Source organism: Panthera pardus, unplaced genomic scaffold (assembly GCF_024362965.1).
Source record: "Panthera pardus isolate Hobbes unplaced genomic scaffold, ASM2436296v1 HiC_scaffold_8, whole genome shotgun sequence".
Taxonomy (NCBI): Eukaryota; Metazoa; Chordata; class Mammalia; order Carnivora; family Felidae; genus Panthera; species Panthera pardus.
Window position 1 is genome coordinate 135426378 of NW_026527013.1, and position 14786 is coordinate 135441163.

At 38.5% G+C, this 14786-nt stretch overlaps 1 protein-coding gene across 6 annotated transcripts in view; it reads right to left on the reverse strand.

Annotated features, from left to right (window-relative positions):
* CTTNBP2 (cortactin binding protein 2) overlaps positions 1-14786 on the reverse strand; it is a 163936-nt gene that overhangs the window by 80127 nt on the left and 69023 nt on the right. For all 6 annotated transcript variants that reach the window (XM_019418029.2, XM_019418030.2, XM_019418025.2 and 3 more), the window contains exon 3: positions 6202-6426. In XM_019418029.2, coding sequence (XP_019273574.2) covers positions 6202-6426 — 225 coding nt within the window. The remainder of the gene's footprint in view (positions 1-6201; positions 6427-14786) is intronic.

Genomic DNA, 14786 nt, shown 5'->3' on the forward strand with positions numbered 1-14786 from the left:
TAAATTGAAGCATAATGGGAGCCAGGTTTCCCACTGAAGAGAAGTTAGTTTTAGTTCTTTTAAGAGAGAGAAAGAGAGGGCATGTGAGCAGGGGAGAGGCGCAGAGGGAGAGAGAAAGAATCCCAAGAAGACTCCACTCTCAGCATGGAGCCTGACACGGGGCTTGATCCCATGACCCTGACGATCATGACCTGAGCTGAAATCAAGAGTCTGATGCTCAATCGACTGAGCCCCCTAGGCGTCCCAAGAGAGTTAATTTTTAAATAGAGAAAGGAAAAGAACATCTTTATGGTTTTGGATTAGAACCAGAGGTGTCAATATCACTGTGAATTCATGGTTTGATAATAATAGACATATAAATAAAATATAAATATGTTTATAAAAACATATATTATGATAAATATATATAATTTCCTAGCTCTAGATTTGTTTTGTAAACACCAAGGAAACTAGCGTTCCTGGGGCTAAGAGCTGATTCCAGGGGTTGGGAGAGGAAAAATATGAGCCTGGAATATCTTGCTGCAAGAAAGTAAGGAAGTACTCAAAGAATGAGGGAAACATATCAAAAGAAGCCAGCTTAAAAGGGCTCTCACTGGCTCAATCTGGGACAGTTCTGAGCAGTGACTGAGGGGCTGTGGACTTAATGAGTTGGGTAGCGGTCTCTACCCAACTCAACCATATACTACTATAATTGTAAAGGAACCAGAGCCTCCTATATACACATGTTATAGAGTTCTAGCTGATTTTGTCATATTATTGTCTGAGTTGAATCTACTCACAACCACTTTCAAGTAGTGGCCAACTTCTGCATGAGCACACCAACCCCTTTTGCAAAACGCAGTGGATTGTGTGGAAGAGCTTAGAAGAGCTAAGACAGCTTCACTGGTAGTGAGGAAGTGGGTGGTTGCTCCAGGAATAGCACCCAGACTGGAAGCCATGAATGAAGAAGCACCAAACAACTGTTTTTACAGAATGAAAGGGAAAATTATGTAGGTGGGAGCAGAGCAGTAATGTAAAGTCAATTTGTTCTAATTCCAAGTAGAAAACAGAGAGGAAAGCAATTATGGTCATTTGTAAAATAAGAAAGTAGAGTGCATGTTTGTTACAACCACAAAATACTCTTACGACATTTAACTATATTCCTCATTGGGCCCCCAAATCATTCAATGTTCACTGCATCCTTGTCCCCTTCTCCACCTGGTCACCTCCACCCATCTGCCCAATCCTGGTCAACAAATACGTAACAATAAGATACATTACAAGATTGTTTTTCTTCATAGGAGCTGTAGTTACCAGTCAGCAGTTTGGGCTCTGCAGTTCTCATCTGCCCATTCCTTTTGATCTAGAGTCTCAAGAGAGGGAGGGTAAGACATGGATCAAGTTAATTACCTTCTCTTCTAAATCTCTGCTCAGAACCACAGGCCTCAGTCTCCAGTTTCCCCCACTGCCCCACCCCTGCTTAATACTCACTCTGCAATGCTCCTGGGGAGTCAAAATCAATTATATAAAAAAAGATTCATGAGGCACCTGGGTGACTCAATTGATTAAGCGTTCAACTTTGGCTCAAGTCATGACCTCATGGTTCACGAGTTCAAGCTCCATGTCAGGCTCTGTGCTGACAGCACAGAACCGGGAGCCTGCTTCAGATTCTGTGTCTCCCTCTTTCGGCCCCTCCCATGCTCGAACTCTGTCTCTCACTCTCAAAAATAAATAAATATTAAAAAAATTTTTTCTTTAAAATAAAAAAAACTCATGAATGAACTAAAAATTCATGTACAAAACATGCTAAATATTCTTCCTAAAAAATATTATTTAGATGATTATCATGTTATTCTTGAAAGTCTAGAAAGCACCTTGAAATTAAATTGTATTTCCATTGTAAAAAGTGACGATTTTAGGGAAAAGATATTTGCAAATGACATATCAGACAAAGGGCTAGTATCCACAATCTATAAAGAGCTCACCAAACTCCACACCCGAAAAACAAATAACCCAGTGAAGAAATGGGCAGAAGACATGAATAGACACTTCTCTAAAGAAGACATCCGGATGGCCAACGGGCACATGAAAAGATGTTCAACGTCACTCCTCATCAGGGAAATACAAATCAAAACCACACTCAGATATCACCTCACGCCAGTCAGAGTGGCCAAAATGAACAAATCAGGAGACTATAGATGCTGGAGAGGATGTGGAGAAACGGGAACCCTCTTGCACTATTGGTGGGAATGCAAATTGGTGCAGCCACTCTGGAAAACAGTGTGAAGGTTCCTCAAAAAATTAAAAATAGATCTACCCTATGACCCAGCAATAGCACTGCTAGGAATTTACCCAAGGGATACAGGAGTGCTGATGCATAGGGGCACTTGTATCCCAATGTTTATAGCAGCACTCTCAACAATAGCCAAATTATGGAAAGAGCCTAAATGTCTATCTACTGATGAATGGATAAAGAAATTGTGGTTTATATACACAATGGAGTACTACGTGGCAATGAGAAAGAATGAAATATGGCCCTTTGTAGCAACGTGGATGAAACTGGAGAGTGTTATGCTAAGTGAAATAAGCCATACAGAGAAAGACAGATACCATATGTTTTCACTCTTATGTGGATCCTGAGAAACTTAACAGAAACCCATGGGGGAGGGGAAGGGAAAAAAAAGAGGTTAGAGTGGGAGAGAGCCAAGGCATAAGAGACTCTTAAAAACTGAGAACTGAGGGTTGATGGGGGGTGGGAGGGAGGGGAGGATGGGTGATGGGTATCGAGGAGGGCACCTTTTGGGATGAGCACTGTGTGTTGTATGGAAACCAATTTGACAATAAATTTCATATATTGAAAAAAAAAAAGTGACCATTTTATAATGAAGTAGAGAGTACTGAATACAAGTGATAGAACCAAGTACAATTATCATTCAGAGGAAGAAAAAGGCATATGAAATAAATTAAAACAAATAAATTGATTGTTCTTTTCTGGCTCGTTTGTCATTTCCTTGGTCGTCTAGCACCTGCAACTCCTTCCTATGTCAGGAGAATTCTCCACCTTATGGTTCTCTGTAGAAGCTAAATATGCCCCATAGCTGCCTTCCCAGTCTTCCTCATCACCAGGGAGAGGGCATGGGGCCTAAGCTTGGCCAATCAGATGCATCTGCTCTTAGGCTCTAACTTGGAGGTGAGTGATGTGAAGAAGCAGGGCCAGGAGAGGCAACACTCAAGACCTAGAGCATGATGGCAGTCATGCTGGCATCAGCAGGCTACAGTATTCACCTCTCACCAGCAGAAGCCTCACCCACTGCAGACGTGACTGACAGTGAGCAGTTGTCAGTGATGCTAGGTGATTAAGACCTGGTCCCCTAGCATTCCCAGCTGCACTCTACCATGCTTAAGCCAACCTAAACACGTGTTTAACTCTGTGAATGCTGGCTTCACTTGCTCACAACTAAGAATCCTGCCTGGAACATTTAGTGCCTTGCAACCTACCTCATCATACTAAGCTGCGACCAAAACAATCTATAGCTGATACACAGAGCTACTATTAGTTTTTGCACTCATTAAAAACAAAAATTACTCCCTTCTGAATATTCCCAGGCTTCTGACTTTTAAAGGCTCTGCTCAAATTAAAAAGTCTTTCCTATTTCAGGCCTAGAAATATTTAAGTATGAACAAATTATTGAAAATAAATTAGGATAGAAATTCCATTAACAGGTGATGCACATGATAAGTAATAAAAACCAAAATATCATTGCACCCTAGGTTACTGGCTCTAAACATAAAGTAGATTACTGGAGGCAAAGTTCCCCACGATGATCACTCATTAGCTTATTCAAAGTGGCTTTACGGGCTCAGTCCATTTGCCAAATTGACTCTTGCCCAAATTTTCCTGGCACACAAATTGCCAAACAGTTAACCCTCCTATTAGTAGTCTCAGCAGGAATCAATGCATGAATGAGCACGGAGCCTCTTCTCCCGCCTCGAAAGGCCAACCAGAGCAGTGTTCAGGCCAAATGTCTTCGAATTACCAAAGAGCTATGTCCAGTGTCTGATAATAAATACTTGGAATTGTAGATAATGGGACCTTTGCTTTCCCCAACCTCTGCTCTGGCAGTAGTTTAAAGAACTGGCTTCATTTAAAATAATGGATTTTTTGTCTTACTGCTTTTAGATTTCTAAAGCTGCAATTTATTCTATCTGCAAGAGAAGTGAAGATGTTTTGTTAAAATATTTACTTCCAGGGGTAAAGGTGACAGATAATTTTGTTGTTAAAAAGATGACTTTGGTGTTTCTGCTCTTATCAGTTCATGTGACATTTTATTTTCTTTCTAAGTAAAGATTCAGGATAAGAGTACAAAATATAACTCTTCTCACATGCTACAGTCTACCAGAATAGAATATCCTTTATGGATAAAGAGTAGCACTGCCTATCAGAGCAACCCTTCACTGAGCCTACACAGGCCAATGAATTCGGCCATAAAGGACGCCTGTATCCCCGTTATACGTGGGAGACAGATCACTGGCTCATTTCGTATTAGCCTCGTAGGACCCATAGGACAGAAACAATTTCCTTTCACTCCCAGCCAGGTTGGAAATGACCCAGTCATTCAGAAACAAACAGGATGTAAGTTGATTAAAAAAAAAAAAATCAGCTAGATAATAAAATCTTTGATTCAACTCAAAATGAGTTTCTTCCTTTTTCTCTTATAAGAGAAATGATAGATAAAATGCAAAACTGAAGTAAAATTTAGGAGAGCACCCATTTTTATACATTAAATGCAAATTATAGGCAAAACAAAATATTTTCTTGATTTTTGATAACGCAGCATAAAACCCAGCAGAAATACTTTATTATGAAATAGTTCATTTGACACGTTAAGAACATAATTGAAATGTGTCTCATCCAAGAAATACAAATGAGCTTCAGTGACGTCAGCTGAAATATACTGGCTCCTGCTTATGCGGTTCCTAGGGATTTCTGAAAATCTCCAGAGACCTCAGTGGTTGTCTGCAGGGCTTTGTAGAGGGTTTGCAAGGTCCAGAGTAAAACTGATTTTGCCTCACATCCATGGAAAGCCTTCTTATTCTTCCGTACTATTTTACTCAGTACTTTAGTTTTCTACTATGTGACATCCTGAGGAAGAGGTTTGCTTTCATTCAACACTTCTACCAGAACATTAGCACACATATGTCAATGCAAATATATAATTACCTGGAAAAAACCACACACATTAAATTACAGTATATCATAAATATTTACAGTATGCCACATTCAGTTTAATCACCAACCAGGTGTTACATGTGAACTACACCAGGTTCTCCGAAAAGGACAAATAGAAGAAACACTTAAATGCATGCTTTAATAATGGCTGGAAGAACAGATTACTTTAAATTCTAATCATACTAGACTTCGTTAGCTTCTCTGACTTCCTTACTCTCTCCTAATAAATGGTATCAGTAGTCTTGGCAGCCTATTAGAAGGGCAAAATTTCAACCTCTATTTCCTTATGGCTGATTGCAGTAAGTTTTTATCACTTAGAACTCTTTGAAGCATGCACTCAAGTACAATAAATACATGTGTATGTTGGTGGGGGAGGTGAGAAGGGAGGAGGAGGTTGGCTTAAATGAAACACATGTGAGCAGGAGCCTGGAGGTCTGCAGCGGACACAGCCATCAGACCCCAGGGGCAAGTTTGAGACTAACCAGGACTTCAAGATGATATGTTGTGAGATTGCATACACCACACAAATTTCATTCTATTCTCCTCATGCTAATTTCATTTTCCAAAATCATCATTTAAAAAAGTAATTTCTAGTTGCAAAGAAATATTTGAGACAGAAGCTGGATGAATAAGTTGGGGACACCGCCATTTGATCAGAGTTCTGGTTGCAATCCTGGATATCCCACCTAGCAGTTAAACGTATCTTATGGCACTAGAAAAGTCCAGGAAAAAAAAAAAGCATATTTTAAAGAAAGCATCAAAGTAACCATTATGGGAAACATACGTTCTTTGTTATACTTATTTTATAGCTTAGTGTTATTTTTGAGTTATATTTGAAAAGGGCCACCAGAATCTGTCGGCATTTTGTATTTCTAAGCATTTATCCCAACCCTTCTTGAAAATAACATTTAAGAGCAAACAACAACTTTGGAGATGGTTTCTTTATTCTGCGCTGTATTGTAAGAAACATGACTGTTTGAAAGTCTCAATACCTTCTTTTGTCTGCTCTCAGCAGCAGCCAGCTGTGTGGACATCCTTTCTTGCATCTTTCTGCAGTGGGCCATGACTGCTTCAAGGATGGAGAGGGGGTTGGTGCAAACTGGCTTCTTCTCTTTATCGCCAGCACCTGCTTCATAGTCTCTCTGTAGTGCCAAGAATGGGTCATTTAAATTAAATCTCCCATACCGTTCCTGGATAAATACTTCTTTCCTGCGAGCCTAGAACAAAATCAGAGGGACATATTGAAGAAAGAAATAAAAATATACAGAAAGATATTTATAAGACGGTTTTGTGATTACTTTTCCAAATGGTATTCAATAGAGCTGTTTTTGAGTAATGGCTTATGTAAGATGTCAGGCAGTGAGAGACAAGTGAGGAGAATGTGACCCCAATCCCTGACTAGCTTGGCATGCCATTCAGCCTACTTTCAAGCTTTCTTCCTTTAAGAATGTCTTTTAAATTACAAATGATGCAAATACAGCTTTTTCCCATGATGCTCACTCCTTCAGGGATCTGTATTTTAGGTGCAGTCTTTCCTAATTTAAAGTAAAATGAGAAATACCAACAATTAAAATAACTTTTAGCAGAAGTTCAAAAATAAAATCATCTCTATCCTGATAGAACTTGTTTCACATGATACTCATCAAGTTAACTCACAAAATATAAATCTCCTCCAAGTTTTGTATAGCCAGAAAGAATTTATAAGGATATTTGCTAGAGAAGAAAATACTTCATGAAATCTTTATGTCAAAAAGTCACAACATTCATATTTCGTGAAGTTTGACTAAATTACCACAAACCTCCAGAAGATTCAAGAAAATGCAAATATCTCTCATTGTTGAAAGGCATTAAAATATAGTTCACAGAATCCCAGAAAAGAACACAACCTCATTTTACTCTCAATGTTAGTCCATCAGTGTCAAAGTTAATTTCGCATCCACATGGCACTAAATGCAATTTTCTATAATTAGCCTACAACAGTCTTTGCATAAAATGGAAAATAGCAGTGGAAATATATTAAAACTAGCAACATTTTCCTAACTCGGGTCATGGGGAATAGCCACTAGAAAACAATTATTCTATGTCACGGTCAGTGAGAAAACTAAATTACTTTCCAATAAATCAAGCTAATTATCCAAAATGTTAAATGTGTTTTCTAAAGAAATATTACATAAATTTCCTCACTTTAAAAGTAACTGCATTGAACAACTAGACTTTTCCATTTTTAGACCACTGTCAGCAAGCCAACAACTAGATAAACACCAGTGCAAATGACAAATGGGAAAATCTAACGTTTCTTTCCCTATTACCAAATTAGATTAAGAAATACAGTTTACAAAAAGCCCAATTTCACGGTTAAAATTAAGCTACCTTCAGAGGATCATTTTAAACTTAAAAGTCAACACGATTTAGGAGTCCAAAAGCATTTGATATTTCTAGATTCTTCAAATTCAATTATGTGATCAATACACTGAGTATCACTTCCAAGATGTAATTTCCAAAGCGATTTCATTCTGCCTTCACTTTTCTCTTAATTTTCATTCAACATAGTAATTCACCCCCCACCCCTGGATGAAAACTTGAGATGCCCCTATGGTTTTTCTCTTACTTTTTTTTTCCTTTTACTTTTCTCTAATACAAGTCCTATTGTCATTTTAAGACATAAACCAGTCTCAATTTGATTAGAATATCCAACCTGAGTGGTATGACCTCTTCCCTTCCCCAGCTAGGATCTGCTACAAGTTAACATGTACCACGTGGGAAAGGAGGGCTTATGAAAACCTCTCTCCCTTTACACACATCTGCTCCCCCTCTTTCTAATAAGTGGTTCTCCAATAAGTAGTTCTCTCTGTGTTGGAAGAGACAGGAGGTAGATGATAAAGATGGAGGTGAAGGGAGCAGGAACATTCTATGTGACTGGTTCAGTTGGAAGACTAGCCTTACCGAGTATGGTGAATAGTTAAAGCCTGCTTTTCCCTATGAAGTACTCGGTGACTTTAGAGGCCACCGTCTCCTCTCCCACTGCTGGGTCTCTTCAGTCATAGTTTCCCTCAATGCAGGTCATAAATTTAGGACTGACTACATAATCTGCAAGGCCCACTATACAATGAAACATAGAGCTCTTTGTTCAAAAATTACAAATTTCAAGATGGTAACAGCATACCATTTAAGCAAGCAGGAGGCCTTCCTAAGTGCATGGCCCTCTGCAACTGCACGAGTCGTACACTCAGGAAGCCAGCCTTGCATACACTCCTTATGTAGCATCTAGAATCTAGTTTTTGCCAACTGAGGTGCCGTGTTCTCCAGACTTGTCTACTGAACAGGACCTGAATCAATCTCATTCCCACTCTTTGGTGCTCATGGCCCAACCCAGTCTATAGGAAACACTCATACATTTTCATCTAAACAAAATGTGGGAGTACAAGATGACAGGACACCCAGTTGGTAATCTCTGTTATGGGAAGAGTCTAGTCACTCTGAGCCTAGTAGGGCTGTCTTCTCTTAAACCTCTTGCTTTGAGCTCCTTTCAAGTAGGGGCATTTTTATTCAGCTGACATGCTTTCAACCCACCATAGAACAGACAGTGGGTATGTAATGTATTCTTGCTGCGCAGATAAATGTAGCATCCAACAGACTTAGGAAAATATAATTTGCAACCCAGAGCCCTCTAAGGAAAGAGCTCATGCCATTTTCCCTGTTCGAGGGAGTCAAGTTTCTTCCCAAAGGGATAATCTTATCAGGAACCTGGGGAGTAAGTCAGGCCAATGTCAGACTCCTCTATGCAGAACTAATTCCTAAGAAAATGATGACCAAGTAGTAGTTTACCCAATGCCTGAGGCAGAATTAGGGGATCCCAGGAAGGACTCAATTAACTCTCCAATCTAAAACAAGGCAAGAGCAGTTTCAGGAAAACCACAGCGGGTAGCAGCTGGTTTTCTATGGTTCATGATTCTTTGTACTAACTACACCCCAAATCTGGATTGTATCTAATAGAGGCATTCTGCTTACCACAGAACTGTCAGAATACCTTTCTAAGGAAACCTCAGTCACTTTTCTGCTTACAGCCCTCAGTACTTCCATATCCACTGTTAAGCAACACCCCCCCCCCGCCACACACACACACACACACACACACACACACACACACACACACACACGCCTTTGTCCATGTGATGCTGGCAGGTTGGGACACCTTCCCCTCCTTAGCCCAGGTAACTTCCCACTAACCACTAACCCTCCCTGCTACCTCCTCCTCTTTTGCCCATCTCAAGTTTTAGAGTTTAGCTTAATTTGGATTTAGGCAGGCATCTATAACTGAACACATGCCCAAGCCAATTGAAATTGCCTAATTTTACCCATTTTTTCAACTATTAAATGCTTATTCCTTTAACATTCTTGAAAAAATGCTTACCTTTTTCAGGACATGTTAGTTTATAACTCACTATTTAATTCTTAATGTACTAAGTTACTTTTGGTAAGGGCAGGTCAACAATACATACAAGTTTTAATATTTAAGGAGATCATGTAACAAAAAATGGCTTGATGTTTCTAATACTGGGTATGAAGAGGCCTTTCCCTAAAAAAAGGAAAAGCTGAATGTGCAGATAACTTCTTGGTTTATGCATCAGAATTACTTGAGAATGAAATGCATTTCAGGAAAATGAGTCATTATAAAGACACAGACTATAATTATGAAAACAGGCTTTTAAAGGAACCCTTAAACCTAGCTACCTTGATAAAAATATAATTTCAATCATAATCTGAGGTTTTATAAGATCTTGTCAAGAAATAAAGAAAAACATGGCCATTATTAGAAGAAGATTTGACAAAGTGTTCTTACTTTTGGCTTTCACTGTTCGACAAGACCAAATGAACTAAATTACACCTGATTAGTAATAATACAAGGAAAAAAACTTCAGCTTATCCCAGAGCATGTAACTTCCTTAGGAAAAAAATCTAAAACATGCATTGTGGGGCACAATTAAAACATACCACCAATTAATTTTAAAAAACATTTAAAAACATATGGCTGGGGAGGCACCTGGGTGGCTTAGTTGGCTGAGTGTCCAACTTCAGCTCAGGTCATGATCTCATGGTCCGTGAGTTTGAGCCCCACATCAGGCAGGCTCTGTGCTGATAGCTCAGGGCCTGGAGCCTGCTGCAGATTCTGTGTCTCCTGTTCTCTCTGCCCCTCCCCTGCTTGCACTCTGCCACCCTCTCTCAAAATAAATAAACGCTAAAAAAATATATAGCTTATGAAAAGTCAAAATGATTTTGTAACATTTAAAAAATATTAATAAAAGATAACTTTTATTGAGACATTATTTATTGCTATGTGTTTTATATTCATTTTCTCTTAAAATTAAGTCCAATAGACAGCCACTATTTTAATTCACATTTTTAAAAATGTTTTAAAGCATTAATACAGATCTAACTGTAAGACTAAGAAATTCTGTCCTCAGCTTGAGCCTACTCAACACAGCTGCCACTATCTTGGGTGCCAATCGCATAAAACCACAAAGGATGGTTGAAATGATGAGCCCAATGTGACAAGATGGACTTTCTCAGGAATAAATAGGAGATCAGTTCTTGAGGTCAAACACAGAAGTATGAAAACCTTAGGGGTTGCGACCAACACTATCTCAAGGAGTGAACAATAAAATGGAAACTGTTCCTCCCCCACATGTCAAGCCAGCAACTCATTTCCAAGCTTCGTTAATTAATAGAAAAAAGAGATCAGAACTAGACAATTCCTGGACTACTGGGCTCACTTCTGGGTGAAATATTTAAATAACGATCAATACAAAAAGGACCTGAGAACAGAACTGAATTGTAAGAGTAGAAGGAAAACAGGAATGCTTAAAAGGATTTACAGAGGCATGACTGCATTCTTTCAGTATCTGAAGGCATCTCGGTTTAAAGAGGTATTTATTCCCAAACAATACAATGATAGCCACGATAATAAAAAAAATTTTCAAGGGCCAAAGCTGTTCTAGAGATACAATAAGCTGCATTGGACTGGAGTGAAATCTGTGTCTCTGGCTGTGTTTCAAATGTAGGCTGAAAAAACATGTGGTAGAAATGGGGTCCAGGGGTCTCAAAGATCAGGAAGATCACTGACTTCCACACTGTCACACTCCTCTCAAACCCCGAAATACTATTATTCCAATTCAAGAGGGATGGAAAATACATTGAGATTCTTCCAAACAGCCAACATAAAAATTTACCTATCTTACGCTAAATTTAACTTATTGGAAAAGATTTCAAGTACACCTAGACAAAAAAAAAAAAAAAAAAAAAAAAAATGAAGCGCTCTTCTAAGAAAGGGAAAAAAAAAAAATCCCACTTGTAACTAAAAGGGAATGGGAAGCCAGAGATAAGCCATGTCCTCAGAGCTCACTCTCACTCTAAGAGGGGCAGAAAATGTAGGAGTTTGTTTATGCCTTCATATACAATGCACACGCACACACACAGAGCAGGTAGATGGATGGCAGAGGGTAAACCAGCAATGTTTTGCAACCCAGTCACTGCCCTTCACTGATTGCAAAGTCTTAGAAATTCACCAGCCAGGAACAAAATATAACCCCATGGATTATTTATTAAATGCCAAAAAGTCTGAAAAGTTCATTTCACTATATGTGGCAAGACACACACAGCGCACAGAAATGAAGGCGTGCCAGGGTGTCACATGATCTGCCACACCACAATGGAGTAGCAAGTCAAAGAGGCCTATTTTTTTCCTGCTCTTTCTCTTCCGGCCCTCTTTCCTCAACCTTTCTGCCAACTAGTGTTGTACCTGCTCATAAACATAATAACCTGAATGTGTGGAAACTGTCATGCTAGGAATATACATAATGTGTATTATGAATCATATATCAAGACAGACTTAGATTTGATTCCTAAGGCTAAAATTTACAAGTGATACTTCAATAAACCACCAGTTTTCTCTCAGAAACGTAGACCAGTCTAACAGAATCCATGAAATGGCTTGGTTTCACACAAATCTCTCAGAAGTAACCTTCCAACTCTTTACTTTGATCACATATGCCACTTTCCATCTAGCACACATCCATCAGTGCTCATCTCGGCCAGATACGTGACCCATGCACACCCATAAAAATAAGATTACCTTTATTCCCTAACTGGCTCAAGAAAGGCACACAGTGCCACACTGTCCTGTTCTCCTGCTCAGAGTAGACATTATTAAGTTACCAATACGATGGAAGCTGAATCCAGGAAAAGACTCACAATTTGTCCTAATTCATACCTCCAGGCAGCCACCACCCATCAATCAGAAGTGGGACACAGATGAACCTACCTGCCAACTCTGCCATAGGCATTTAATTGCTACAGTTAGCTGTATCTTTAACTATACTAGACAGTTAAAACCACGCCTTTTATGCCTCTGTAACTTAACTACGAGCAGAATACTCCACACATACCAGTTAGTTACTTAAGGTTAAAAGAAGTAATCGTTTCTGTAACTGGGGACTGTTAATTATAAATGAGCTTTTCATATAAGAAACCAGAATCATTTTATGTTTTAATTTAAAATTTTTTTAATGTTTATTTATTTTTGAGAGAGAGAGAGAGAGAAAGAGAGAGAGAGAGAGGGAGGGAGGGAGGGAGGGAGGATGTGAGTGGGGGCAGAGCAGAGACACAGAGGTAGACACAGAATCTGAAGCAGGCTCCAGAATCTGATGTGGTGCTCAAACTCACGGACTGTGAGATCATGAGCTGAGCTGAAGCTGGACGCTGAATCAACTAAGCCACCCCAGCACCGCAAAACAAAATAATTTTAAAGCCTTCATGAAAGAGGCACTATTTTTTTTTTAATTTTTTTTTTAAATGTTTTATTTTATTTTTGAGACAGAGAGAGACAGAGCATGAATGGGGGAGGGGCAGAGAGAGAGGGAGACACAGGATCGGAAGCAGGCTCCGGGCTCTGAGCCATCAGCCCAGAGCCCGACACGGGGCTCGAACTCACGAGCCGTGAGATCGTCACCTGAGCTGAAGTCGGACGCTCAACCGACTGAGCCACCCAGGCGCCCCAGAAAGAGGCACTATTAAATTTCATGAAAGACGCATTATTCAACAATAAAAAAACTATCCAAAAATGTATTAATATTTGAACTATTTTATATTTTTATATAAAATAATACATATTCACTATGCAATGTGGGAAAATACTATTAAGGGGGAAAAACTACCACCCATAATTCAATTGTCAGAAGACAGTCACTATTAAGTTTGCCTTACATTCTACAAATTATTTTAAGCATGTATTAAAAATAGTTATCAAGGACCTAAGCAAATATGTTTAAGTAGCCTTTCCCATTTAATTTGCTATTTCCCATTTCAATAATTTATATCAATATTTTTAATAGTATTGCATAAATCTAACATATTTAAGAAAATCTCACTGTTTATCACTTAGTTTTTGATTGTTCTAACATATGTGGAGGTAACCCCCTGGTAACACTTATTAGAGAAATCCATTGTGGTATTATATCCATTATTCTTTACTGAATTAAAGAATAAAAATATTTTGATGATTTCTGAAATTACCAAATTCCTCTTCAGAGAGTTTGCCAATTTATATTCTCACCACCAGCAGTGGTTTTTTTTTGCATCTGTAGTTATGAGAGATAATGGTCTATATTTTCTTCTTTATTTTTTATCTATCTTTGCCAGTTTGGGGAGTAGAGGACTGCTAACCCCATAAAATGAAATGGGCCATGATGGCCCTGCTTGTATTTTCTGAAAAGGTTTGTGCATATTAACAATATTTATTTTTTGAACGTTTGATAGCTTTTACCAGTGAAGTCATCCAGGCCTGGAGTCTTCCTTTGAAAAAGGTTTTTCCTAATGAATTTTTAAAACAGATATGATACTATTTAGATTTTTTATTTCTTTTAGCAATTTTGTAAGTCATAGTTTTCAAGATATTTGCGCATTTCATCTAGGATGTTCAAGTTGTTTATAGTATTCACGTATTATCTCTGTGAAATCTATAGGCTCTGTAGTGATAATCCCTTGTTTTCATGCCAGTATCGGTGATTTGGGTTCTTTTGTGTTCTTGCTCATGTTAGGAAAATCTCAATTTTCTTTTTTCTTTCTTTCTTTCTTTCTTTCTTTCTTTCTTTCTTTCTTTCTTTTCTTTCTTTCTTTTTCTTTCTCTTTTCCTTCCTTCTTTCCTTCCTTCCTTCCTTTTAAGTAAGTTCTATGCCCAATGTGGGTCCTGTACTGACAATCTTGAGATCAAGACCATGCTCTACCAACTGAGCCAGCCAGGCACCCCAGAAATATGTCAATTTTGATAATTTATTTAATTATCCAGATTTGGGCTTCATTAATATTCTCTACTATCTATTTTGTATTTCACTGATTGCTGCTCTTTAACAATTTTTTTTTTCCTTCTACTTACTTTGGGTTTACTTTATTCCCCCCTCTTTATAGTTTCTTAAAACAGAACCTTAGGTCATTTTTAGATCTTCCTCCTTTTATTTTTATTTTAATTTTTTAATGTTTATTTATTTTTGAGAGAGAGACAGACAGACAGAGCATGAGTGGGCGA